Source organism: Amblyomma maculatum, chromosome 2 (genome assembly GCF_055883805.1).
Source record: "Amblyomma maculatum isolate TAMU_Amacu chromosome 2, ASM5588380v1, whole genome shotgun sequence".
In the NCBI taxonomy this organism is placed as follows: Eukaryota; Metazoa; Arthropoda; class Arachnida; order Ixodida; family Ixodidae; genus Amblyomma; species Amblyomma maculatum.
This window is the reverse complement of record NC_139345.1, coordinates 140,224,055-140,250,591: the sequence shown is the minus strand read 5'-3', so window position 1 is coordinate 140,250,591 and position 26,537 is coordinate 140,224,055. Positions and strand designations below refer to the sequence as shown.

General features: G+C 43.6%; 1 protein-coding gene and 1 long non-coding RNA gene across 4 annotated transcripts in view; one reads left to right on the top strand and one right to left on the bottom strand.

Moving 5' to 3' along the window:
- LOC146200076 (nephrin-like) overlaps positions 1-26,537 on the bottom strand; it is a 91,502-nt gene that overhangs the window by 2,208 nt on the left and 62,757 nt on the right. The window contains exon 7 of the mRNA XM_084595339.1: positions 18,592-18,720. Within this exon, the coding sequence (XP_084451465.1) occupies positions 18,592-18,720 (129 nt within the window). The remainder of the gene's footprint in view (positions 1-18,591; positions 18,721-26,537) is intronic.
- The window catches only part of LOC146200077 (uncharacterized), a 45,476-nt gene that overhangs the window by 6,888 nt on the left and 12,051 nt on the right, over positions 1-26,537 (top strand). For 2 of the 3 annotated variants that reach the window (XR_014705159.1, XR_014705157.1), the window contains exon 3: positions 22,498-22,711. The exons of the other annotated variant lie outside the window; for it this stretch is intronic. This is a non-coding gene — a long non-coding RNA (uncharacterized LOC146200077). The remainder of the gene's footprint in view (positions 1-22,497; positions 22,712-26,537) is intronic. 3 annotated transcript variants of the gene reach the window in all.

Genomic DNA, 26,537 nt, shown 5'->3' with positions numbered 1-26,537 from the left:
AAAACAGTCGTGTAGTTGTAAGCAAAAGGAAATAGCCAAGCGTTCACTGAATGTGCAATATTCGCAAGAAACAAATTAAGTCTTCTCGCGAAACACTGAAGCGCCAGCCTTAGCTCCAGGATCGATATTGGAGCTAGAGCTAGTGTTATTACACTTGCAGTATATAGAAAAAAAAAATACCTTCTACAATTGATGACGAAACAGAAAAAGGATTAGTGGGAGAGATCCGCTCCTCCTATAAGGGTATGGCGCACAACGTTAATGTCTAAGAGTGTACGTTTTCGGGCAAGTCAGTCGTACAGGCATGCAACGCAAATACGAAAATAACGACAGGGACGTGAAATGCACCCCTCTTTGTGCCCTTCTCGCCCCTCTCTTTATTTGTGTATTTTATATTTTCATTGTTTCAGTGAGGAATGTCTGCTGTGTGCGCATCCTTTTTGTGAGTTATTATTTTCGTTGGCAAGCTTTGTTTCTCCCATAATCATTATTCCTTTATTCTACACCTCTGTTATTCCATAGATGTGCATCAGAATACAGTCGTGATCCGCCGCGGTGGCGCAGTGGTTGGGGCGCTGGACCGCTGTGGCCCAAGTCGCGGGATCGAATCCAGGCCGCGACAGCCGCTTTTCTATGGAGGCAAAACGCCTGTCTGCTGAGCAAATGCAATGCACGTTTAGGCAGTCGGTCGAAATTTCCGTAATCATCTGCGACTGCCGTAGTCTCCTATAGCCTGAGTCACTTTGGGACGTCATACCTCTATATACCAAGCGATAATGCGACCATTAACTAGTAAATTAAGCGAAACGCCACTTGACATGGATGTATAAAAGCTCGTTTTAATCAACCCGTATGAACGGGTTAGCTTGGCCTAGAACTAGCGTCTTAGTTGAGATTCAAAGGTACTAAAAGATTTCAATTGCTATGTCCGGCGAAGTCGGTCATATGATGTAGTCTCGATATGTAACACAACTTGCCGTCGAACTGGTACCAGGCCATGTGATCGGTAAAACGTCACGCAGCAGAGGCACGCGTTTGCTCGAAACCTTGGTCTTAATGATATCGCGTTAATAAACGTGCCGCAGTACTCAAGGCATGGTGTCAGCTGCATACCAGACATGAACTCCGAGATAGTGCATCAAGGAATTAGCTACTGAACGTGTATGCGCCCTTCCATAGGGTACGCCTTAAGGGCCTTGTACAAAGTATATGGTCACCGCCGAATAAATGCACTACGCCATGACACTGAACAATTCATCTCGAACTTGACATTCACCATGAAGATGAAGCTCGCGACACTTATACCAATACTTGGAAAGAGCAGTAGACAAAAAGAAATGGAGTCGTGTCTAGTTCGGCGAAAGCGAGTCACTGAGCTACTGAAGCGTCTACCGCAGCATATCAACGCGTCGTACAAGCTCCTGATTGCCACTCCTGTAGTTCAAGCTTTGACGACAGCTTTGCTATGGATGTCCTCGCTTCAATGGTGGCCGCAAAGTAAAGCGAGTATCGAAATGAAGGAGAAAAGGCGCTGCCTCCAGAGAGGTCTTGTCCTCTTGATTGCTGCTAGGCATTGTTGATACCTAGTTTAAGTCCCTCTTGATCGTCATGGTGAACGTAGATAATTTGAACATTTGAACACATACACCATAATGCCTGTTGCTGCCATTTTTAACGAAAGAGATAAATCTGCGCCGGTTGATTTAGAACAATAAGCTTGAATACATCTGTAGAGAAAACAGTCAGAACAAGACGGAAAGGTATATTCAGCTTTTTGTGTTTAGAAGACTGCGAATTCTGTGTGCGCCTTTTGCCTAGGCTTTTCTCTAGGCTGCTTTCCAGGCTGATGGGGATGCGGCCTTATGCTATGTTAATCGTTTTAGTTGTAAGGCAAATTGCAGAATTTGAACAGCCTATAAGCTTTCACCGTACTTTCGCTGCGTGAAAAGCTTTTCTAATATTTACTCTTCTTGCTGTGGTTTTTTCTTCTTGGAGAATGTCCATGACCCCAACTGTCGTACTCAATTTGGCGGAAAATCGATAATAGCCGTGCAGTGTTAGAATTTGGTGTTGTCGTCCAGCATCACTTATGTTTGAGAAACCTGAATAGCTCCCCATGACGACTTAATCATCTTCCGTGCTCATTTATGGATGCATTTTATAAAATGTTACAATATTTCCAAGGGCAATAAACAGACCAGACTATGAGCCTGCCCAAAATATCAGTTTGAATGGGCACTTCTGAACATTAGTACATCTCGTCAGCAAGCATCACTTTAATTAGCAGACGATGACAGCTTATTTACGACGTTATTTATATCACGAGGCGTGTTTAAGCACGATGGTTGTGACACAGCCGCTGAGGTAGGTTTTATATGAGGTTCAGTAAAACAACGAGGGGAAGCAGTTCCTCAAGAGCGTCAACATCCTTCGCGAGCTAGAATTGCGAGGCATCGAGTTGAACGCGATGGTCATGGCGCTCGGGTCAAAGAAATGATGGCTATATTACGAAACTGTGCAGCAGAATGTTTTCCGTAACGTGATTTCAGTCTCTACGGTGGCCAGTTTGCCACTAATCAAGCTTTGCACTATGAGCAAGAAACAAGGCAGGTGCCAGTGGGCTGGCATGTCATTACCAAGCTGATTCCGTGTGGCAGTGACCTCGTAGAAAATATAGACCAAATCCTTTAGTGACTTCGAAAATGTTGAACCCTCTTTGTTCTTGATTCCAACCGTGCTGATGAAGTTTAAGTAGTACGTATCATGCCAATTGTTAACTCCTTCAGTGGGGTGAGTGTATGGCAGTAACAAACGCCTGAATTGCTGAAGAATTAGGAGATGTAGTAGATAAAAGTCTCTTTCGAGAACTCCTGGAGCTGACGATAAAGGCCACTTAAATCAGTGTTTTCTCATGTTTTATTTTATACCTTTAAATCCAATATTCACGTTGCATTTAAACCGCAGCGTTTTCGGCAAAATCCCATGAGTCCAAAAGGCGATCGTGGAGAAAAACTGACACTTCTGAATTGATGTAGTCTCGTTACATTTGCAAGGTGTTTATTTGACGTTCAGGACGGTAGGTAGTGGTTGAAGGTAGTAGCTCGGCTCAGTTCTGAAGTGTTGACCAGTCTACAGACCTCACTTCGTCTTTGTCTTCGCTGTCTCATTTGATCCGCTGTCTGTCGAATCCAATACAGTTAATTCCCCGCCGAAAAAGTAGCCTTCCTGCCGCCTGAATGCGAGGAAAGGGTGGGCGGATAATAATATGGTTTGAGGCTGTCAACCTGTACAGATTCTTGGCCGCGGCAGTGATGGTCCGCAGAGGGGTCGTGGGGCTCCTCTAGGTAATTCAAGAGACAATTTTTTTTCTAGCGAAAGTACACTGGTGGTACCAATTGCGCATTTCGCGGTGGAAACGTGAGGCCAGTTGTGCGCATGTGCCGTTACCATTGCAACCGGAAAGCAGCAGCAGGGGCGGCGTGCTCTTCGCCATCCCCGCGGCCGCGCTCCCTCTCCACCATCGGAGCCGCACGTGACATCACAAAGATGAGCAGTTGTGTGTATGCACCCATACGATGGTAAACAGAGAGACCCCACATGTACACCGCGCGCTTCGTTGCCTCCTTGTTGCCATATCGCACGCCGGCACGCCGCTCTGTCACCCGAACCGTGCCTCGCATTCGCAGTATTGCGTATAAAAGGTGGAGATGAAATAGGCGACTGTATCACAACGCTTGAGATGAATGCAGAGAAGGAACTCCTCCACGCCAGGATATATGCAACAGCTCCCGCTACGATTACCCTCGTATTCTATATTTCTGCCCGGAACACCTGCCCCCTGCCTCTTGGCATCTTATCAGTCTTCAGCAGTGGGAGGCTGCTTTGTCCAGCACCAAGCCGGAAGTCCATCTTCGGCTGGTGACATGGGTGGCACGCACTGGACACCACGACCGTTAGCCCGAAGGCCGCCCGCAACGCTGCTCTTTAATTTCGTTTTTCGGACTTGAAAATAAATATTTTTCATCGCCACCACCAGAGGAAAACCAATCTGCTGCTTAACAGCGGAATATAAAAGAGAAGATTAACTCTTTCGATCTTGAGGTTACCGCGATCACTTGGCTACTAAACAAAGAGAGAATGAGTGTAAGAAGGCGAAGAGAGCGGCGGAGACGCCTGAACTAAGAGAGGTAGTTTGAGCTCGGTCGGCAGGGGTCAACTGCTTAGATGCGTGCACGTGCGTCGAACCGCTTGCCAAACGGAGATGCCAGACTGGCAAGCGTATTAGGCGGCAATAGCCGCCGAGATAGAGTCTATAGAAGAACTGAATCAACGAGAACCGAGAAAAGAGGATGTGAAGGCCCGTCGTATGACCAATGACGCCATTCGAGTTTTCGAATGTGAATCTGTCACCCGGACTTTGTGAACAACACGTTTGTACAAGTGTGTAGCGTGTGCGAGAGACTGGCTAAACATACAGTGACCACAACAACCTCGGCCAGGGAAACGTACCTCTCGCTACCCATGTGCTGGCCAAGCTAAGCCAGTTCTATGTTATCAAAATAGGGTAAGGTCCGTGAAGAAGCTAAAGGAGCTTAGTTGAGAGGCCGGAAGTGGAGGAAGACACCCAGAGACACACGAATGTGTCGAAGGGATATGAATAGGCTTGGCTCCAAGGGTCACGATAGTTCTTGTTGTGAGACTGGGTCTGCGTGCTGAACCAGAACGCTAATTGTCGGCATTCCTGAAGATTCGTTTGTGCTCCAAAGACATAGAGTAGTCTCTGTAACTAGTGACAGAAAAGTAGAGTAGTCGTCAAGCCCAAGACTTCGCCATTCATATTGAAATTTTAACGCCGTAATTACCATTCTGAGGGGCGAAAGTGGCTGCTCGTGTTACCCCGCGCATCCTCCAAGTGTACGATATTTATCTGATGTTCAGAGCGGTAGGCGATGATTGAATACCGTTGTGCGCGCCAGCTCACACGTGTCAACCATGCTCCAGGCTCCACTTCTTTCTCTTTGCTGTCTCGCGTTTTCTGCTGTCTGATGGATTCCTTACAGACATTGTAATGAAGAATATGAAGTTATTCCAAAGTCCTATTAAAGTCAGCTGCTGCTTACAATGTCTATGTTTAGTGCACCACACCAGACGCGCGGCCTTGACGGGCAATCAATAGAGACTAACTTACATATCGTGTGTGCCGTTTCGGAGCAGTGTTCCGATTTCAGGTTGAATTTGTGATGTTTCATATCGACGTCGCTAAATCATTTCATCAAGCGCCCGAATAATTTCCTATTATAACCTACGTTCATTTGGATTCAGTTGTTTCCAACGAAGCAAGCTTCTATTGAACTGTTCCACACACTGGATCACATTTGGTCTTGTATTGCAACCAGTGGCCATTATATCCTCGATTAAGCAAAGTTACCCGCGGTCTTCTCTATTTGTAGTATTGTATGTATAAAGAACAATTTAATAGTATACTCACAGTGGAGCCATTGATACTTACCATATTTGGGGAAATAAGCTCGAAGCATAAGCTTATGCAGATGATTTGTTGTGCTTCGATGCAGACAAGCCAATCAGCTGAAGTTCATCGTTTAGCGAATCAGTAACGTTTAGTTTCAGGTGCATGGTCGATGAGTTCCCGTTAATGGTCTCGTCTATACAGGCCTTCGATTCTCCTTTTGAGCCCTGCTGCTGTAGTCCAGTGGTTACGGCGCTCGACTACTGTTCCCAACGATGCGAAATCGAATGCCCGCAGAGTCGGCGAATTTTCGATGGAGGTCAGAAGCAATGAGAACGTGTGCTTTGCGATGTCAGTCCACGTTAAAGAACCCCAGGGGGTCGAAATTTCTTGAACCCTTCACTACAGCGTCCGTCATAGCCTGATTCGCTATATGGCACGTTAAACACCACAAACCTAAACCATCTTCTTTAGAATTTATGAGACCTTTATAATTTGTGAGCTGTGGTTTCTTTGGATTAGTCTACTTGTATATGCGACAGACTGCTCTGTACATCAAGTTTTCCCAAGGCCCCCACTGCATAAAATGTGCCTGCTTGCAAATAATTTAGTTAATATTTGCATGCCTTCAGTAAATATTAAGCGCTATAATAATTGTAACTGCTGTAGTTCGTGATCATTAATGCATGAAACCTATTTTGCTCTTCGTGTTTTCTGTTTATCTTTCTCCCTAGTTCTTGTTATCAGTCCCAAGAGAACAATAGGAAGAATACTTGATGTCTATGCTTTCCCCTCCTTATACACTACTGTGCGTAGTTGGGCCTAGCTGAACATGACCCACCGAAAATTCTACGTATAGTGCCTCTTTTCAAATTTAGGAAGACATATACATTTTATTGTGAAAGCAATACTACGACAGCCAAAGCGAGACCTCGGGTAGCCGCAGCTACTCCGTGAAGAGGCGTAGCTACGGTCTCCTCATAAAAAAAATCAGCCTGCTATGATATTTGAAATCACGTTGCCCCTATCCCACGAGCAGGAGCTGTCAGCTCTGGTGGCTCCTATCATATGGGAGGGTGATATCAAAATCAACCTGCCAGAACCGTTTCCATTATAGTTAAACGTATTACACGCGGGCACGTCCATACGTCTTGGTTAAAGCGTGACTTTATATGTTTGCTGGTAGCATGCGCTCTCGCGTCATACCCTTAAAGGACGAGTTTAAGGGGTACTTATGTGCACTGACATTGCTACGCCCACGGGCGCCTTGCTATCGGCCTCCATCGAAAAGAGGCCGCTGCGGCCGAGATTCAATCCTGCATCCTCGGGCTTAAGTGTCCCAAATAATGTAGCACCTTACACTGATAGAGCGTGATAGGGAGATAATGTAGCAGGAAAAATAAGTTTCCGTTGTTGTTTTTGCAATTCAACACGGGCAAACCAGAGCTAAACCACAACTAATTTTTTATACACATTCAACATATAGACCCCCCCCCCCCCCCCGCACACACACCTTCTAGCTAAATCACTACTAAAATAAAAGAAAGATTTGTTTTTTTGTAAAGGTGCCGCATTCATAACTTACAAAAAACATTCAGTATTGCTTCATGAATTGTTGTGTCTAGATGCTGTTTTCAGAAGTGCAAAGACAAGATGTTGAGAAAGGAAGTAATATGGCTACCCATACTTTGTTTAAGTTATCACTCTAGAATATATGGATGAATAACTATACAGTCGATACATTCTGCATTATTGGTTTGCGTAGCCTAGAGAAGACGCGCATATTGATTACAACTCTGCATCTGTTGTATGATTAATATTCGACATCACTCAAGTGTTTCCACATCTGAGGGAAGTTTCTGAATAGACAGAGTTCATCGATTATTGAAACTGCCTCCAGGTGATGTTCCCAACTCTTAATCCATTCCAGTGCTTTTGGCTGGGCGTGCATCGCTAACAGAGGAATTTAATATTTCTTCCTAAATATTTTTTTATTGATACAGGTTTAGTTTCGCTGCAGTGTGTCTTGAGGGCGTGTCTTAATCTGAACGTCATTTCATTTGTCCTTCGAAAAATTTTCAAGATAATCGTGCATAACGGGTGTCATCTTATGTAAGAAAAAAATACAGGTGTGGTAGGTTTCTGCTTCGCGTATAATTTATCGGTGAACTCCTGCTTACTGGACTATGTTGTGTGCCAGTTTGTGTTTGTTTAAAAAGTGAAGAAAAGCTACAAAACAAAACTAGGACAGATATGACATTGTAATGAAGTTTTTACGAAAATACTGGCTATTGGTGGCAGCTTTTTTATTTTATTATTGCTTTTGAAAGCGGGCAAGTTCCAGCCTTGAGGTCTCTGAATTGCGAGCTGTAAGTCAATCTCCCATACTGTGCTTTTAATGTGAAATCCAGTTCAATAACATATTTCTGTCTGTCAATGGCTTTGGTGCATCCGAAAAAAGCTGCAATCAAAAATCCACCATCTCTTCACCTCAGGCCAGTACCTATAGAGAGCGTGCACCTGCGTCATGTGTGGCCGCCATTTTGTGGTGCGTGCCGCAAGGTTTCAGCCATGTCTAATCGCTCGATGTCCGCCTGCTCCGGCGTGCACTGCAGAAGCTACGCTTTGTGCCACTAAACGTCCCCCTGACGGCACTTGAATACCTCCTGTAAAAATTCCTTACCAACTTCATTTGGTATGATTTCAGCATGGCTGCCGCATCAGGCAAAAATATCAAGAAGGCAATGACGAAAATCTTAAACCTACCGGGTTCCGCCGTAGTTAAACCTAACGCGTTCCGCCGATGATGTAGCGCATGCACGGCTACATCAGCGCCTACAAAAAAAAAATGGTGTGGTTCACGTCTACAGCGCTTGTGTAAAGCGGCTCGACGCTACTACTTCGCTTTGATTAAGGTTTAAATATTACCACCCGGTACACTCGTTTGGACCGCCAGCTGTAGAGCCCTCAAACCGCATATTAGAGAGATTTAGCTAACCGTGATCCGCAATCCGCTAACGTGATCCGCCACTGTGCATTCCACTGCGCATGCCCGGACCCCTTTGATGCGGATAGATGGCGCCACATACTGGATGTCGGCACATAGGCCTGCCGCGTCGAGACCAATTAGCTTGTCCGGCACGCCTACGCGCGGTAGAGGGTCACGGTGGCGGCTCGCGGATCACGGTAAGCTAAAATTCTCTATTGACATGTTAGTTCATGCGGATCGCAACCACTCTGCAGGAGACAATTCAATGTTTGCTGCGACACTGTTGGGTTGCGCTTTGTGACACACACGTGAGCCATGACATTGCGAGTGTGTTAAGCTGCGTGGTTGCTTTGACGATAGGCAAGGAATTAGTCTTTTTTTTTTTTTTTGCCTTACGTCAAGTCTCCTTCCTGCTACTGAATGGTCCTTAGTCCGTTCTTACCACTCCATCTTGCTTCTCACCCGTTCGCGTCTATATTAAGACGTGCTGTAAATCGGGTGTCAAGCCAACAGTGTTGTGGGTCACAGTGAAGCTGAACCATGCGAGTCGCAAAATTGCTCTGATGACCTAAAATGCAAGGCACGGCGGAAAGAAAAAAACAGATGTCTTGATCGCACTGGCGCTATATCCGAACTTGATCTGGGAAGAGACATGCTTATTGTTTTTCTTTTTTTTTCATCTGCCTGAGTATTTGTATGAAACTTTATAGAGCATTTCAGGGAGGAATGCTTTCTGTTCTGGCTTATTGAGCTGGTGTTCACCTGAGTCGAGGTTTCCAGATATTTTTTTGGTAGAATTAAAAAAGAAATTCACACTGATAGGACTGTACTCTCAGAAAAAAACATTTAGGTGCACTGATTCCTTCTGCCACCTGAGGATAAAAGCCTACTTTCATTACGTGTTATAAATGCTAGGTCATCATAATATTAAATGAATTTTATTCAATTTTTCGTGTAATCACCCATGCCCTTTTTAGCCTTGCTTGAAGTAGCTTTTCCAGCGCTCTTCTAATGTATACCAGAATAGAAATTATATCGTTCTTTCCATTCTCTAAATGAACGACTTCTACGCATGGCCGGCTGACCAAGCGGCTGCGTTTCTATGGAGGCGAAGGGAAAAAATGTACCCGTATTCTGCAAAATACCGCTCTTTGAAGATCGCAATGCGGTCAAGATTATTCTACAGCGTTCCACTAGTGCGTTCTTCATAACCACGTGCAGCACAATAACGTTAAACTTTGCGTGCGATATACACTTCCCTCGTGTCAAGAAAAGCCTGGAGAAGTAACTTTACTACTCTTGTTACCCACTCTCATCGGTTAAACTCAGTGAATTATGACGACGAATGTAATATTGGCCTGAACCTTTTCTGTAAAAGCAGTCTTCGTGAGATGAATACGGTGTGTGGTGGTGACGCAATAAAATATAGAGTTAAGGGGAATTTATACTGTTAAGAACACACTGAATAAAGGTTGAGGTTGGCTATGCAGCTGAAGCTGTATCTCATCTTGAAGCGACGAATTCTAAAGTTTAAACTCCCCAAAAACCTGGCGGGCCTAGTATGATTCTGAAAAGAAGGATTTTAGTCTGAATTGTGCTAATAATAAAACAGACGTATTTTTACATTTAAATAAACAGTAACTAGTTGAAAGAAGATGCGGCTTCCATCCGCTGTTTCTTTTTTTTATAAATATAGTCACTTAAAGAAGCATACTTGAAGACTGACTACATCAACGAATTGTCCTCCAAGGGCTCCCCTTTGCTCAATCTCCTAACTGCGGCCATTATGGAGGGGTTTAAAGCCAACTATGGCAAACAAATCTTCTCACTGACGTGAGCAAACCACTGCCGCATTTAATAATTCAGGCTCATAAGAATATGGCAGAGACCGCTTTATGGACACGTTAGCTCAAAAACAACACAAGGAAGAACAAAGATTACATAAAACTGTGTTTCCAAGCGAAGAATTCTCATTACAGCAGGAAACACCGGGTGTTCTTCGCTTATATGCGGAGCCTGGGTTTACCCGCGGCGTCTGCAAAGACAATATCGTCTTACTAAATGTAGTGGGTTTCCGCGTCTTCTTGCCGGCCGTTAGTAAATTAAAGTTTATGCAAACAGCTCCAGGCAGCGGCTGCAGGTTCAGTTATGCAGGCACACTAAAGAAAGAGACAGTGAAAATCAAGAGAAAGCGGTGGGTGAAAAAAAAGAAAATAAACTTAAATTCACGGAAAACGACTCGTGACGCTCGCAGCGCGCGTCACATTTCTCGCGGGACCACTTCAATTAAAGTGGTGCGCTGGCTACGAGGGTTAAATTAATTTAATGCAAAGGTAGCCTCGTGGAAACAGATTGAGAGTGAGAGTGTCGGGATTTTAGAGCGAGAGAGAATGAGGCCGAACTGAATGTCGGCTGAGGTCAAACGTGGCTCGGGTCCGACCTCAGAGCTCGTGTCGTCCCTATACACGAAGCTGCCAACGGTCAACACGAAAAGAAAAATACAGACGATAGTATAAGAAGGGGAGCGGGGGGGGGGGGGGGGGTGCGTAACAGCGAGAGAAACGATAAAAAAAAGAAGCGGGAGGTAGGAAGAGTACTGCTTTCACTGTGTACGCGCGGCCAAAAATGCAAGGCGAATGAAGAAGCAAAAACAATTAAGAAAAGTCTGAGGGATTTCTGCGGACCGGAGCTGTCCAGTGCTCGCGGGAGCTAGTGCTCAGATAGTTGGAAGAAATCGGCAAGAAGTTTCAATAACAAAACAGTAGCACCAGCTGAAAGGATGACGCGTAAGGTATATGCGGAGGGAGGCGTCCTGCTAAGACGCGTAATTTTCTTTACGAGTCAACCCTCCGCCCCGTTCCGCGCCCTTTTTATTTATTTATTTTTTAGCACTGCTCTCTGCCAAAGGAAAAAACGTAGAGCGAGAAAGGCATAGGTGAACAAGAAGGAAGAGAGAAAAGAGGGAGGATGGGGCTGGGAAGAGATTCTCGATTCCGCACCACTCTGGCCTGGAAAGCCTTTTCACTGGCTGGCCGTAAAACGCTCAGTCAGCTCCTGCCGTTCCGAGTGCTCTTAGTGAACGTACGCCTTTGTTCTTCCCTTAAAACGGTTTTCATATGGCTCTTGCTCATGTTTTTTTTTTTCTTCGTGGATCTTGAAAATGTCATTTAGTGCAATGTTTGCAAAAGCTCTGCGCAGTCCTGAAACTCCTGGTTTTAATGACAGTTATTAATAATGGTCTCTTTTTATTTCTCATTGCACCTGCTATTCGCTGCACGCATGTGTTGTTCCTATCACGAAAGCGCTCCCTATCTTGTTTAGCTGGGCTCGTTCGCAGCATATCTTGGTTGAAAAACTCTGGGCCAATCAGAGCATCTCTTTATTATTATTATTATTTTTTTTTTAGTTTCTTTAGGCACTCTTCAATTTGTGATGTAGCTTCCGGCCTGCCCCCTCCCACTCTCAGGTGGAGAGGCTCAAGGATCAATCTCACCCCCATGAAGCCCGTACGCATCGAGCTTTAAGCACTCAACTGATTACCTTAGGCCTTAGTACGCAGGTGCAGAGGCAAGCATCGTAAAAACAGGTGAAGGCAAGTTTTCGTATTCTGTCGGCACGCAAAGAATGACAGTGTATAGGGTTTCTAAGGAAAACGCCACTTTGTCTATTCACGTGTCATTATCAACGCGCGATGTAGCATGCTAATAATCTCAATCAGTGTAACGTGCGATTGATCAAAATATTAGTGTTTGCGTCTCCATATTGTTCAAGATATTAAATGCGAACTTATGTTTACGAATCCTATTTTGTAGTTTGGTGGTCTTTGTTTCTCCCAGAGATTCTGTATCGCTAAAGCTATGTCCTGTAAAACGGTTACCCTTGTTCTATTTGTGTAAAAAGTAGAAAAAGGGCTGCGGTTCAAAGAGAACGAACATATAAAACTGATGCTAGTGATCGAGTTCTGCGGATAATGAAATCCCGTTTTATAATTAGGCGCCGAAGAATAGCATTTGTTTTATTCGCCCTAGAGAGGTATACACTAGGGTCGTAACAGCCCAATCTGCCCGTTTACAACCGTAAGGTAGTTCTCTAAAACCTATTCAGATTGGGCATTTCTACATGCCACTAAAACCTCGATCACCAATACAAAAACTGGGTAAAAAGCGTAGTAGATGTGACGTGTACAGTTATTTGTTCGCCTTCTTCGTTAAGTGTCAGCGTAGGTTTATCTGACTCTTTAAAGTCCATGCCACACATAGCGTCTAGTCCGAAAGGCTAGTTGAATGGTATTCAGATCAATACGACAATACGCGTTATAAGTCGTCCCTATGTCACACTCTTTTGAACTTGATTTGCGTGATAGCTACAGCCTCAGCGATTTTCCGGCCTTTTAGACAGTAGCAATTTTCGAGAACAGGTTAGAAATTATTATATACGTATTTTCCGTTAGGCTGCAAATATTTGTCCGAAGCTAGTAACATATAGGACAAGAAGCGTTTATCTAGGGAGAGGGAGAGCTGAAGCGCTACATATACGTGTGTTAACCTACAAACCACTGCTCGTTTATTTTTTTTTATTAAAAAAAAACATGGTATTTAATCCAGCGGTACAAGTGTTCTATGTGCATGGGCTGTTCACAACGGGGTCAACATTCTTAATACGTTGGTGGTATACGAATCTAGCATGAAATAGATATGTGTAACCTTCTCCGTATGAGGCATGTAGTGCTATTATCCGCCCAATGTGTTGCTGTTTTATGGTCATAAGCATCTGCAGCAGGCGATGATAAGCTGAGCTGTCAAGCACTAATGATGGATATCTAAGAGAGTTGTTCGCGAAAAAAATGTAATCGAGATTTGTGTAGAATAACGCGCTTAGCAGCCGTCTCTGTCTTGATCGAGGCGACAATCACTCGACGCCTCCAGGCAGCGTGTACGGGCGCAGTCGATGTTCTTATAGCAGTCGTAGGGGAGCTATAGTGCGTTTTCACCGAGAGCGAAGATGCAATAACTTTACTTGCTTATAGAGTCTGGTGCCTTCGATTGCACGACACTGTCACGTCGACTGGCTGTTTAATATTCCAGAGCAGCACTCCGCTAACACTCATCATAAAACTATGTAAACTCAGCAAGCAAATAAAATTGCGTACATCTTTTTGCGTGAAACAGGTGACTCCCCTTATAGACGCTTTAAAAACGTCGTGTACGTATCACCGCATATTAGGCTGCAGTTAGTTCCGATGCCCCAGTCTTTCTTCAAGCAGCAGTCTGGGCCACCGCAAGAATAGCTGTTGCAATTTTGTTCGTGATCCATGCTTGCTTTAATATCTCTTCATAACTTGTTGCGTAGTCTCACGCTCTTCCCTTGCGAAATAGCACAATTTTAAAAGCAGCTCACATTCGATGAAAGTTGATGACTTCCGGAGGAGCAGAAAGGGTGAAACAGGACTGAAATTGTTATTGTTCGTCCCTCCACGTTTGTCTCTGTGCTACCACACTGACCAGGAATTCTCGAATCCTCGGTACTCAGATCTCGGCGTCTGTACAGGGCTGCTTCTCTTCAGCCTCGAAAGAAAAATGATACTATTAAATAACAAGAACGTATACGATCAAAGTTGCTGACTTAGAGATGAGCAGCGCAAGTGGACGAGGGTTAAAAATAATATTGTTCGTCCATGCCTTCATTTCCGTGCTATCATATTCAACGATATTCTCGGTCCTCAGACCTTAAGCTCACGATATCACTACCAGTCTGCCTCACTTGCAGTTTGTTTCGTTTTGTTTTGTTTTCATTTTCGGTGGTCGAAGATCCCGTCGCGAAACTAACAGTGACCGCCGATCTCGAAAGCACGCGAAATATCCTAGACATTTGTAGGTAGTGACTTAAAAGGGAAACAAAATCTCAACTGAGACGGGCCGAGGGATTGCTTCAGGTTCATCCATTCTCATTTTATTTGTTTTTACTCTGACCATGATAACAATCGACGGCCCTTCGTCACAGCACACTTTTCTTATGCTTCACTATCTGAAGTGCGTACCTGTGGGTTTTAATTATTCGCGATTAAAGAACCCCTTTCTTATTGCATTGCGCGTGCTGGCATCTTTCTGAAAGCAGTTACAAACATTTGCAAAGCTTAACAATATTAGCTCAATGGCCAGTGGTGGGGATAGTGATGCTGGCATAAATGTAGTCTGGCTTGGCCTTAAAGTGACATGCTTGTAACTACTCCTACCGAGAAACTGATTTCAATAATTATTTACCTATAACTGATCAGTGAGGGCCTCTAAAACCTTGAAGGGACTTTTTAAGATTAATCGCCGCTCAGTAAAGAATCCTTCAGGGTACAGATGCGACAGAAATTGTCATACGACACATTTATTCTCCTCTTGGTGCCCCGAAATATCTCGTGCTCGTCGCAATCATGCGAGCACGCTGAAAGGATGATTCACGTCACTCACAAAACAGCACAGTTGATCGGCACTCCCGCTATATTTAGGAGGCTCTCAGCAACGTATCACACACATAAGCCCTAAAATGTTGTACAAAAATGTCATTCACCCGGCATCCCAAACATTTTTTGTATGATAAGAAGGCATGGATTCCAAAGAGGAGCTAGGAAAAGTCCTTTTTACCGTCTTATAGCCCGGAGATTTGTACAGTATACCTTTCTTTGAACCCCAGGTGAGACATAGGCGCTGCCGTTAAAGCTCCATACTGCAGGATATATATAAGAATTGTAAAAGAGCCATTCACTGAAACGCATAGTGCCGGGGGTGAAGGCGCCTTGTCAAAGCAGATAAAAGCGCAGACAACAAAAAGACGAGAAGGCTTTTTGAGAAACCCGCAGGACGCACTGTATACCGGCGGTCTGGTGCGAAATGCGAAAAGTGCATTTTGAAAAGCGTACAAAAGAAAACATTTAAACTGCATGGCCTGGTGCGGCAGGTGAAATGCCTTGTGAAAGCCCACATGTGTAGACATTAAAAGAAAATCATATCTATATGCAAGCCCTCTCTGTCGGCAATATACTTCGGGGAAAGATAATCTTAGGCAATGTTTGCTTCCCTCTGAATTTTGAATTGCTGAAAGCTTCATAGGAGAAGGCAATCTCCCTAATTGCAAAGCAATGCCAATATTGGCCCTATGACGTTGGTTCAAAGGGCTTTGCTCCAAATATAGATGTGTTTTGCTCATTACTTGATGAACGGATAGTTTGGATAAAATACATGCTGAAAAACGACCACTGAAGCAGAAAAAAATTTAATTGGTTTGGCGCATATATGTGTTTTGAAACGTTTGCCAGACAGAGTCCAAACAGTGTATACTCAGGACCTATATGTTTAGGCTATCTAGTTTAACACGATTATGGGCCATTCAATGTGCTATTTAAACACGTAGCGGAGCTGTTGTTAGAGGTGACAAAAATTGTGCTCAGGTTATCCATGGAAAGATTTTGAGGACTGGTGGTGTTGGGCAAGACAAAATTAGGCATTGTATATAGAGTCAATATAATAAAAATTAAAGAATTTGAGTAAATGCGAAAGCATAACTCTACACTCTAACAAAAACTTCATTTTATACATAGATGCAAACATAAGGTTGTATTGTGTGTTGTATCAGCGATTAAAAAATAAAGAGGTCTTCGCGAAGTCTTCCGCAGCCTGTAGTGCGTAGAGCGTAGAAAGGAAGGACGTGGAGAGAGAGCCTGTCTCAAAAATCGAAACGAAAGAAACTTCAATGCACCCTAGAAAAGCATCCTCAAGGGCAAAACCTAATTTGCATTTTAAAACGGATCAGCGTAAGCAAGCAAGCGCTAAAACGCATACTGTAATAAATAAAACCAGGCAGAAGGAAGAGGATGCAAAACACAAAACGGAGTTTGTCACACAGTGCAAGATGACGCAGTGCAGGAAGTGGGGAACGATGTCAGATGAGACGAAGCCCAGCCGCTGCTTGGTTTCTGGCGGTCGGGATCGCTAGCATAGCGCGCGGCTATGAGAACTGGGGCACCGACACAGACTTTGAGAAAGAAACAAAGCACAGCAGCGTCAGCCAACAGGCATGCATGGTTCGGACTTGCTCGTCGGCTTCGTGGTAATTGAATTGGCTGTAGCTTCCTTCCTTCAGTGTAAGCGTACAAAAAAACGACGAAATTATAGCGGCTTCTTGCTCGGCCGCCAAGAGCGAGTTTGGCGAGGAGACTCGTAAAAGAGTTATAATTGCGCGAAAGAGCAACGGCCAACTGACTGCGTGATAAAGAAAGAGAGAGAAGGACTTTTGAGGCTCGGGGTTAGTTTGTATGCGTGCCCCTTGCTCAGCTAAATGAGCAGGGTCGGACCGCGACAAATTATATTTGAGCGGACGACAAGACGCCGCAAGTGGCACGCTAGACGTTTGCCTCCCCAGGCGGCCCGTGCTGATGTTCTACATTTCACGCGGTTAAAAGTTTATTCGCGAATTCTCGCACCAGGCTGCATCACAACGCCGATAAAATTATCCTTTCATGGTCCAGTTACTGGTATTGGAATCACAACTTACACAAGACACTATATTTAAATCGATAGCCATTCCACTCCAAGGTCTCTCGCATTTCCTCACTTCATTATTTATATTGTTTAATGCATTTTGAGACAGTCTATCATTCTAGACAGCGCCTAATCATTTCACATCAAATTAACTATTGAAGTTTTCCCTGCAATCGTCGCTTTCATTGCTTGCGGATCTTGAGGAACGAGTGCTTGTGTATCTCTTCTCGCGACACTTGTTGAGCGCTACAGATTAAACTGTAGGGGACATAACATAAGCTAATAGAGACAAAAATGTTATATAATTGGCTGTAAATTATAAGGGAAGAAAGGTCACTACAAACGAAAACTAATAATAAAGGGAATGCCACTTACTCTGCGTACACACAAAAAGAAACAATGCCAACTCTCGAAGCTGGAAAACATTTCTAAAGTAAAATGCTTAAATATAGATAATCAAGGTACGCAAATTTTGACATTATTTTGTAATTTTCGCTTTGTTTTGTATTTTAATTTGCTTTATGTACTTTACGATGGCTACATGGCACATTATACAAATAATTAAAGGCGCAAACTTGCGCTTGCATTATGGATGCGCACATAAATTAAAAACAATGTTTTGAGCGAAACCGCGCAAGCAAAGTAAAAAAAAAAAAAGGTGAAGAATGTATTAAACGCGATTTAATGGTTAATTTTCAGATGTGGTGTATCAAAATTCAAGTATGGTATTTCTAGGAAACATATGAACGACTCAGCAACACTAAGATAGCTTATTTGAGAATCGCCAGTAAATAGGGCGCTGTGCGCTAAAGCGACGTGTTTTTAAAGATTGAGCACCTCTTACTGAGTAAACCTGTGCGCAGGTTTTTTTACACAATTTTTAAAAAATAATATGCACCTTTATATGTTACTCACTGATAAAATACATCTGGTGCGAGACACAAAATTTATCCCTCCGAATGTGCATTCAACTAAATAAAAGTTTCAAGACCTTAATACAATTAATGATGCATATGAAATACTAGCGTATGTGCTTCTCGCGTATCACTGGTAGGGTCTCGTCCGTGCATACTTTGTGTGAAACGTTAACGTTTAAGCAGGCGGTAGGTGTCTACCTTATCCCAGAGGACTAGACGAAATGATCTTGTTTTTCGCATTTGTTAAGCCACCCTTGCTCGCACGCACGGGGTTTCGCAATACGCACATTCATGGCATCTGTAATCACACACGTATATTTTGGCTTCGTTTTAGGGCGTAAAGAGATCAGACAAAAAGTTGTCGGGAGTATAACATGCAATAAATGTCAAGGCTGCCTGAAAAGTAAACACATTAATCGAATGCGATAAGCAGCTTCGACAAGCAACGCTGAGAAGCACTCACTCTCCTCAGTTTCTCTCCAGTCGACGCGCAGTCGTAAACCTAAAGCTGTTTTCTGTACGCGTGCGTATTTTTGATCTCTATTATATATTCATAGACGTATTGCGTTTCCTCCACTTTAAGGTTTGTAAGTCTCACATATGAAAACAGACTGTAAAATAATTGCTAGCCGCGAGCGAATTCGACATATCTATATATGAGGACAGCGCACATGCAAAAACCTCTTTTCGTACCTTCTTCGTAGTTCCTCTTATTGCGCAGTCTCAGGGCAATGATGATGCACAGAGGCAGCAGAAAGAGCACCGTCACCGCCGATATGAGCATCGTCAGCAGCGTCTCGTCCGACAGCTGTAGCCGGGTTCCTGCAGAGCACCCAAGGGAGGATCGTTAGAAGATGGCGCAAGCAGCGCAAAATAAAGAAGGATTTCGACTCAGGGCCTACCAGCTGAAAAATGTTTTTTTTTTTTCGTAGTATAGGGAGTGCTTTGTAATGCACATTTCACAATTTCGCTATTCGATCGACCGCTTTCTTAAGCATTTAGTTTCCAACCACACTTTAACAAAGAGAGTGCTCTGAGCATCCTTAACAGTTGATCCTCTTCTCTGAGTACGATTCCTACTTCCAGTTGTGAAATGACTCCCCAAACGTCCGGGCTTATTTAACATATTTTTTAATTTTGATTTCCTGTATATTCTCCATAGAATGTGTGTCTATCGATGTTTTCAATATTTCTGCTTGAATAGCGACCCCATTTCATACTACACTAATAAATCTTTTAGTTGCAGACCTGCAGGACCTTGAGCTCTCAACCTTGTTGTTACATACTTAGGAAGGCCAGGGAATATAAATTTAGTTTCATAAACGATGACCAGCGAAATGTGATCCCAGCGGAATATAACTTCACGAAAACTAATGGGGCCGTGATGAATAACCCAGTTGTTTCCCTGTTTTAATCAAGGCGTTTATAAGCCACCTAGTCAGCAAGACAAAGTCCATAAATGTGCAGTAATTTATTTGCACTCCTTTGTTTTTCATTGCAGCTCTAAAATTCTCCACACTGCATTTCGGCCACAGGCAGCGTAAATACGCTTCACTTCACTGTGAGCGCAACTGCAGGCGAATGTCATGCAGTCAGTGCTAGAACGTCACCTTATGCTAATCAGCGACAAGGAAGGAGCCCCGTTAGTTTCAGGTTTAGCTTAGCTCGCGTCCCTTCAAGCATCTCCACTGATCCGTGTTCCTGCTACCTTTTAGCAGCGGTTGAAAGAGAATCCTAAATGAAGTTTCAAGTTACGTCGTTCCGTTGTCAGTAGAAAGAGAGGCTAACGGAAAGAGCTACCCTTAGAAAACTCTTCTTTGCACTCCCATCCTTCACTACTAACTACGCGCGCTGATAAAACCTCGCAGCGGTTGAGGCTATTCACCTCCCTTGATCCGAACTGCAGCTAGTAAGCCTCTACACTGTATGTGTAATCTGTGCGCAAGAGCTGGTTCTATGGCAAAATAATGATCCCTGTTATCCCGATACCGACATAATATGTTATAAAAGAATACAAAATATGGCTCTTAGCATGGCAGAGGCTCTTATACCAAGCCATCCTTTTTTGTGCTATTAAAAATTGTTTGTTTGTTTAATATGCATATTATTTCGGAAACATTTAGAAGCAGCCTGGTGTAAAGAAACCATTACACCAAGATTTCTTTTCAATCTTTAGAGTTTGTTTTGTTTATTATGGTTTTTTTTTCTCAGAGACACATCGGCTGTGTCTGTAGTTTGATTGTGCAAATTCACAAAAAGGCGCCGCTGTGCATGACATTCTCGCCAAAATAACTGTGACGCCTTCTACCTTACCGGTTAAACCACCTGCGTATCTGCTTAAAGCATAAAAAGTAAACTGGCGCTATTTTATCAATGTACGATGCGTGAAAGAATAACTAAATGAGCTTTCGGATGCACAATTTTCGCTTCGATGTTAGGCTATATTGCGAAATTAGCAAATTATAATAGGAGAGTTCATCTGTGACTTTAACAGCCCTTAAATATCTAGTATGCCTTAGTCCGTAAACTAAAACGCAAAAAGTTGAGCAGGTAATTTTAGTTTGTTATTCGTGTAATCCTTAGGGTCTGTAATAGACCCTAAGAATTAGAAGTATATTTTTTACGATTGCGAAGAATCGTGCCAAAAGCTAGCTAGAGTGGCTGCGGTTGGAATTACTGTGTACGGAAAACCGTTTGTGCGAGCTCTCCGACTACGGCCTCAACGATGTTCAAAAGCTAAGCTACACGTGGCCAGACTTGGCACCATTACTGGACTGCCGAAACACGCGAACAACACAGAGATGCTTCAGGTGGTAATATGGCACCGATGCAAAGTATAACGAAGGGAAAATAGAAACGTGAGCCTGCTGAAAAATGCTGAATCAATGGGACACGGGGATTCATGGGGTCAAACATAGCACCCCCGTATCAGGTCCCGGTTACAGCAGGAAAGCCACGGTGAACTAGTATCAGGAGGTTAAACGCGGTTGCTGGGCAAATTTTCGAAAAGGGGGCGGCAAGCACAGTCGAGACCACTCCAGTGACTGGACATCAACACGGTGCTGTAATTAGAAACGAAACTGCTGTTCTCGCTAGGTTTTGTGCTTGAGAGCCCGAGCACAAAGGGCAGCACACATGACCTTTGTGCTCAGACATGGATCAGTCCCACGTGCCGAACTGCGCTATGTATTAAGAGTCGTCAATGTCATTACGACTGCCACAAGAGCATTACCGATTAGAGATCTAGACATTACGATCAAATTTTACCAAACTAATAGGCCCTGTTCTTTATTTGGTTTAGCAGGCGGCAGTTGTAGCATCCCTGTATTGTGGAGACGCCATAACTTGGGCGGCTCGAAATTACTAGCATACAAAAAATGTTTTCCACGCGTCGGTATCGGTCTGTTGGCGTCTTTTATGCGGCGCGCCGTTCATTCGTTCATTTGTCGGACATTTGAGACGCCGTTTGCAACGTCGTCCAATCAGAGCTCGGATTTCACCGACGCTGTGTCAATATTAGTCGCAAGCCTTCTCTCCCTCTTTCTTGCCTCCTCTCCGATGTTGTGTTGAGCATGCCATGGTTGCCAGTAAAGCTGCATATAAGCTCCATAGGCAGGGATAGCGGAGCAGAACGCACCAAAGACGGAAGACGCCTGGTCATTGGCATCAGGAACGGTTTGAAACAAATTTGGAACAAGCACCCAAATTATATGAATCATGGAAACATACTGGTCCTGGTATAGGTAAGCGCAACCGGTAGGCATGATTACATTTACTACGTATATAACGCCTCGCTTGCAAACTTCCTGCCGAGACCGGCAGACCAAAACTCGTATCAGAAACTGTTCGCTGAAGCTTCTCAGATATAGCGCTAATATACTAGGTGCGCATGAAAATAATTACGACAGCAATCGTGGGCCATCAGAAGCAACATTAGTACCATGGTTTGGTACTGTGAAAGAGCTAAATCAGCCGCGATAGATCTTTCTCAACAATATAATAGCAAACGCAAAACATAAGCATCCTGCGTATACTTCACAAGTGGTTCTTCGCAAGACACGAAACACACGTGCTTGTACAATAGGTGCACCCTCTGCTAAGAATTGTATAGCTCAGACTTACATCTTGCTCATCGCTTTGAAAGGGAAGACACTGCAATCTTCACATAAAACATGGCGATATTTCCACCCTAGCGCACCAGATACTATGCAGCACAGCTGCACAATGTGCAATAGCGTTATAGCGAACGCAGCCTAAAACAAGTCGACTGCTTTCAATGCACATGTCTCAAGAATTTCAAGGTAAGCAAAAACAAAACTTTGTCTGCACCCGCCTCTCTCCTAAATGCCGAGCAGCGTCCAACAGGCATCCCTTTGTTTGCAAAAAGGTTTTATAGAATCAATTCTCCTCTTCCACTGATGTTTTTGTCCCTCTTTGTCCCTGTTCTCAGAATATTTCGCAATTCTATACTGGTTGCATTGTTTGAGTTCTTGAAAACAATTCATATGTGGGGCACTGATCCCCTACATGTGCTTTACTCTGGAAAACAAATTTCAATGATATTAAACCTCTGGCCATAATAGTGAGCTCTTATTTCAGGTACTTAGTGTGACGCGATGACTTGCCGATCACGACGAGATAGCAAGCGTACAGCGTCATCAGGAGCGATAAAAACGAAAAGGCCATTGTCTTGTTGTGCAGGACCGAAGACGTTCTATGAGAATAATATAAAGCAGAGAATTATAATTGATCTTTTCCGATAAAATGTTGCGTACACAGCTTGCGGATTGCTAAAAAAGCACCGTGCAATCCGGTAAAGCAATTGAATAATTTCTTGAAGTTATTCTATGTTTTATGATGAGCCTACAGGCAGTTCTCCAAACACCAAACTTTAAATGTTTACTTTTCGTTGTGTTGCTTTTATTTTTCACTAGAATACATTTTTGTCCCACATTTACATTCAGATGATGCCGTAGAAGCATACATCGACCTCTCCCCATGCATTGCGAACAGCACAAAGCACGACTGTTACATTTCGTGTAATATAAACTGCTTTCCTGCACCATGCGATACATTCTTTTCGAAAAAATAAGCAGAGAGGTGTGAACTTGTGCCGCCATTCCAGACATAAAATAAACTATAAAGTTAGAACACGTCAGCTATGGAACATATGAAAACTCGCTGAACGAAGATTAACGTATCTACCGCCGCATTTTTTTACCAACCGGAAGGTCTTTGCAACCCATTCTTGGCAGTAACGGGCGGTCTTGGGTACGTTTTGCAAACGCACGCTGGAAGATAAATACTGAACAAAACTTTCCCTGAGCGAACCCTTTACTGGCTGGCTCGTCCGCGATATTTCATTCTGCCGCTGGGTCATATTTCATGGCAACCACCCGCATTTATACCCGGTAAAGGGCCCAGGCCGCCCTTTTGTCAAGCGGAATCCAGAAATCGATGCCATACGCGATTGCCAGAAACAAAGCGAGAAAGCTAGATAAGAGACTCGACCTCTGATATCAGGGTTTTCTGCTGCATACGAATGCATGCAGCTGCAGCACCGATATTGACTCTTTCTCAACAGACATTAAGCCATCGTCGAAGGTTTGCAGAGTTCAAAGGCTCGAACAGAGCACGCTAGGAATTCGTAAGAAGGCACCGTCGGTGGGCAGCCGCAATATTTCATACCTTTGAAGCCGTAAGATCAAGCATCGCTTTACGGTGTTTGTAAAATTGACTTTTTAAATCATCCTTTCTTCATATGCTGCTGTGGTGCAATACTGCTGTCGCAGCGCAGGAACGTGCAAAGTGAGAAAGCATTTATCTCATTAGATTCATGTGCACGAAAAAAAAAAGAAGAGCGCAATTTCTAGAGAGGCTCTATGCGTGCGTCTTGTGATGCAGTATAGAAACTAGAATTCAGCGTTTTTAAAATGCACCGCACTTGTCACCCATGGAAACTTGCACAACATAGCACTGCCACTGCCAGGAATGCCAAGAATGTGCTGTTGCTATAAATTAAATTGACATTCGGCTTTTTACCCGAAACAAAAGATACGTAAAAAACTAAAGCTTTCCTCAGAACGATTGAGAAATGGCGAGCATCGAAATATATCTGCTCAATAATGAAATTAGGCGATCAGTGCAAACGAACAATTCATAAGCCAGATATTAAAAAAAAAGGATAACGTAGTCTTCACTGCCGCCTGCCGGTTTACCAGAAAGCTTACGTGAGGTCAAGTTTCATATTTATTGCTAATACATGGGGTCATAGGCTACACCATCACTGAGTTAAAACGATGGTCACGTACCCCTCTTTACCTTTACTTCACGAGCCTTAACTAACGGGCGAAAAAGAAAAGCAGTCAGTTTTCTAACTTTTTTCCTTTTTATTAGCATACATTTCTTGCTGCTGAAGGGAGGCACAAATGCCCAAAATAGCGTTAGACTCGAAGTATTTCTTTAGGACTAAAGGTTGAAAATGGTTGATAAAAATTTTAAGCTGGTTGTAATGGTGTAAAAATTGTTGTTGCACAGCATCCATGTTGATCGCCAGCGATTTATGAAACAGCTGTCCTATGTGACCCTAAAGCCAACGTAGACCTCCTAGCTGTATTTGTAACATTATTCAAGACAGAAACATCAAGTGCCACTCAAAAGAAGCCTCACTTAGTCAATGGCGTCAGCCTGTTCCTAATACTTGAACATCGTATTTACCGAACTCGACGCAGTTTTTCTAAAATGACAGCCTGCCTTCGTCATGGATTACGTGCCATCAAACAAGTGGTGCACTCGTAGGCCAGCGATTGGAAACTGTCAATCAAAGCTTCGCTTGTCAAATATTTACAAAGTTGTACGATGTAACCGTGGTTCTAAACGCACACACATAGCAAAAACAATTGCTAGCTTACATCTACATCTTCTCTGCTCGGGGCCGTTTGGAGCCTACGGCCGTCCTCTGAGCATCGTTCAAGCCGGTTTTTCGTGAGTGCGAATGACCTTGAGCCATAGACCGTAAATATCATCCGTGTGGCGGCATATTTCGTGTTTTGTTGTCAACCTAGATCCGAATACATTAGGTTTCATACGAGAAAGTCCAGTTCACCGACTACCATTTTCAGGAATGCTAAAATGCCAAAAATAACACTTAGCCATACGTTATTTTGTTACAACATATTAGTTTTTCAACGAACTCAAAACACACTACAGCAGGTATAATATGGGAATGAGCAAGTTCACTCTCAAGAACTGGTGACGTATACTTGTCTGAATCGCAGAACGTCATAAGACATGCATAGTGCTCTGTCGCGCCATATCGAAGTCTGCTCCATGGTGGTGGTGGAGACTTACCGATGAAGGCAAAAAGCAAGATTCCTACGTACTGTGCAATGGCAGTGGCCATTCCCAGTCGAAAAAAACTACAGAACCGTGTCAAAAATACGACAAAATATTATGTAGTTTTGTCGCAAACGTCAGATTTTTCTGTAGTTCTGTAGTACTTTTCGGTAGTTCTGTAGTTTTCCTGTAATATGTTTCTATTGTCTGTAGTTCTGTAGTACTTTTTTGTTGTAGCTACAGAAATTTCTGATGTTAATACAGAACGTTCTGTTGTCGCAACAGGCTTCCAGTTAAAAACCGCACAGAAATTCTGTCGTAACAACAGGAAATTTTCAGTAGTTTTTTCCTACTGAGTTATATATAAAATGCCAGGTGATTTAATTTTCCCAAAGCTCGCCATTATTGTTTTTCTTATAGACTTCGCCGCTTTGAGAGGTTAAATTCTACAAAAAAAGGTTTGTGAGCGCAAAGTTGGTTCGTGCCTGACATTTTCAAGAGGAGGCATGCCGACACAAAAGGCGGCCTCACCCCCCCCCCCCCCCCCCCCCAGCGGCCTTTTCAAGCTGATGTTTGATCTTTATGGATTTGCTTTTATAAATAATCTGACTGTTTTCTCCCACGCCATGCAGAATTAATTTATTTGCTCCGGTATTGCTCTATACAAGCTACGACAAGGCAAAGCTTTACGGAAAAAAGGAAAAACGAGGTGACGGTCTCTTAAGCGCAAATATTGGGACAGGCTTCCCGATTGTGCCTGCGGTGCCGGCTATCGCCAAACCTAGGATTTTTCCGCGTTTCGTGTACATTTCCATCCCTGGATATGACTTGTCAATTTTCGTTACTTTCAGGGATGTTAATAGTTTTTTATTGCCGCGTAGCGTAACATGTCGAAAAGCCGAGGAACATAGAAAAGCCCTATGTATTTTCGTTTCCTAACACGAAGTGTGAATAATGGACAGTAAAAAAAATATTTGCTAAAGTTTATTGAAATACTGAGGAATGGGAAGTAAATTCGTGCTGATATCGGATTTTGCCACCTCTTTCACTTTTAATTTCTCTCTGGCTATCGTCTGAACGTTGAGATGCCAGGTCAAGCGACTCGGGAAAGTTGAGCGAATAGTATCTTTTTCCGCTGAATACCGACATAGCTTTTTTATCGTCGCTCACATACGATCGAACGAATGATCACTGGAGGGATATATACGGGAGGACATCCCCGATGTTGCCGAGGGAGACTGGTATGCCGAGTATTGTCGGCGCGCGGAGAGGTCGGGAATGCCAGAGAGAGACATGGAAAAGGG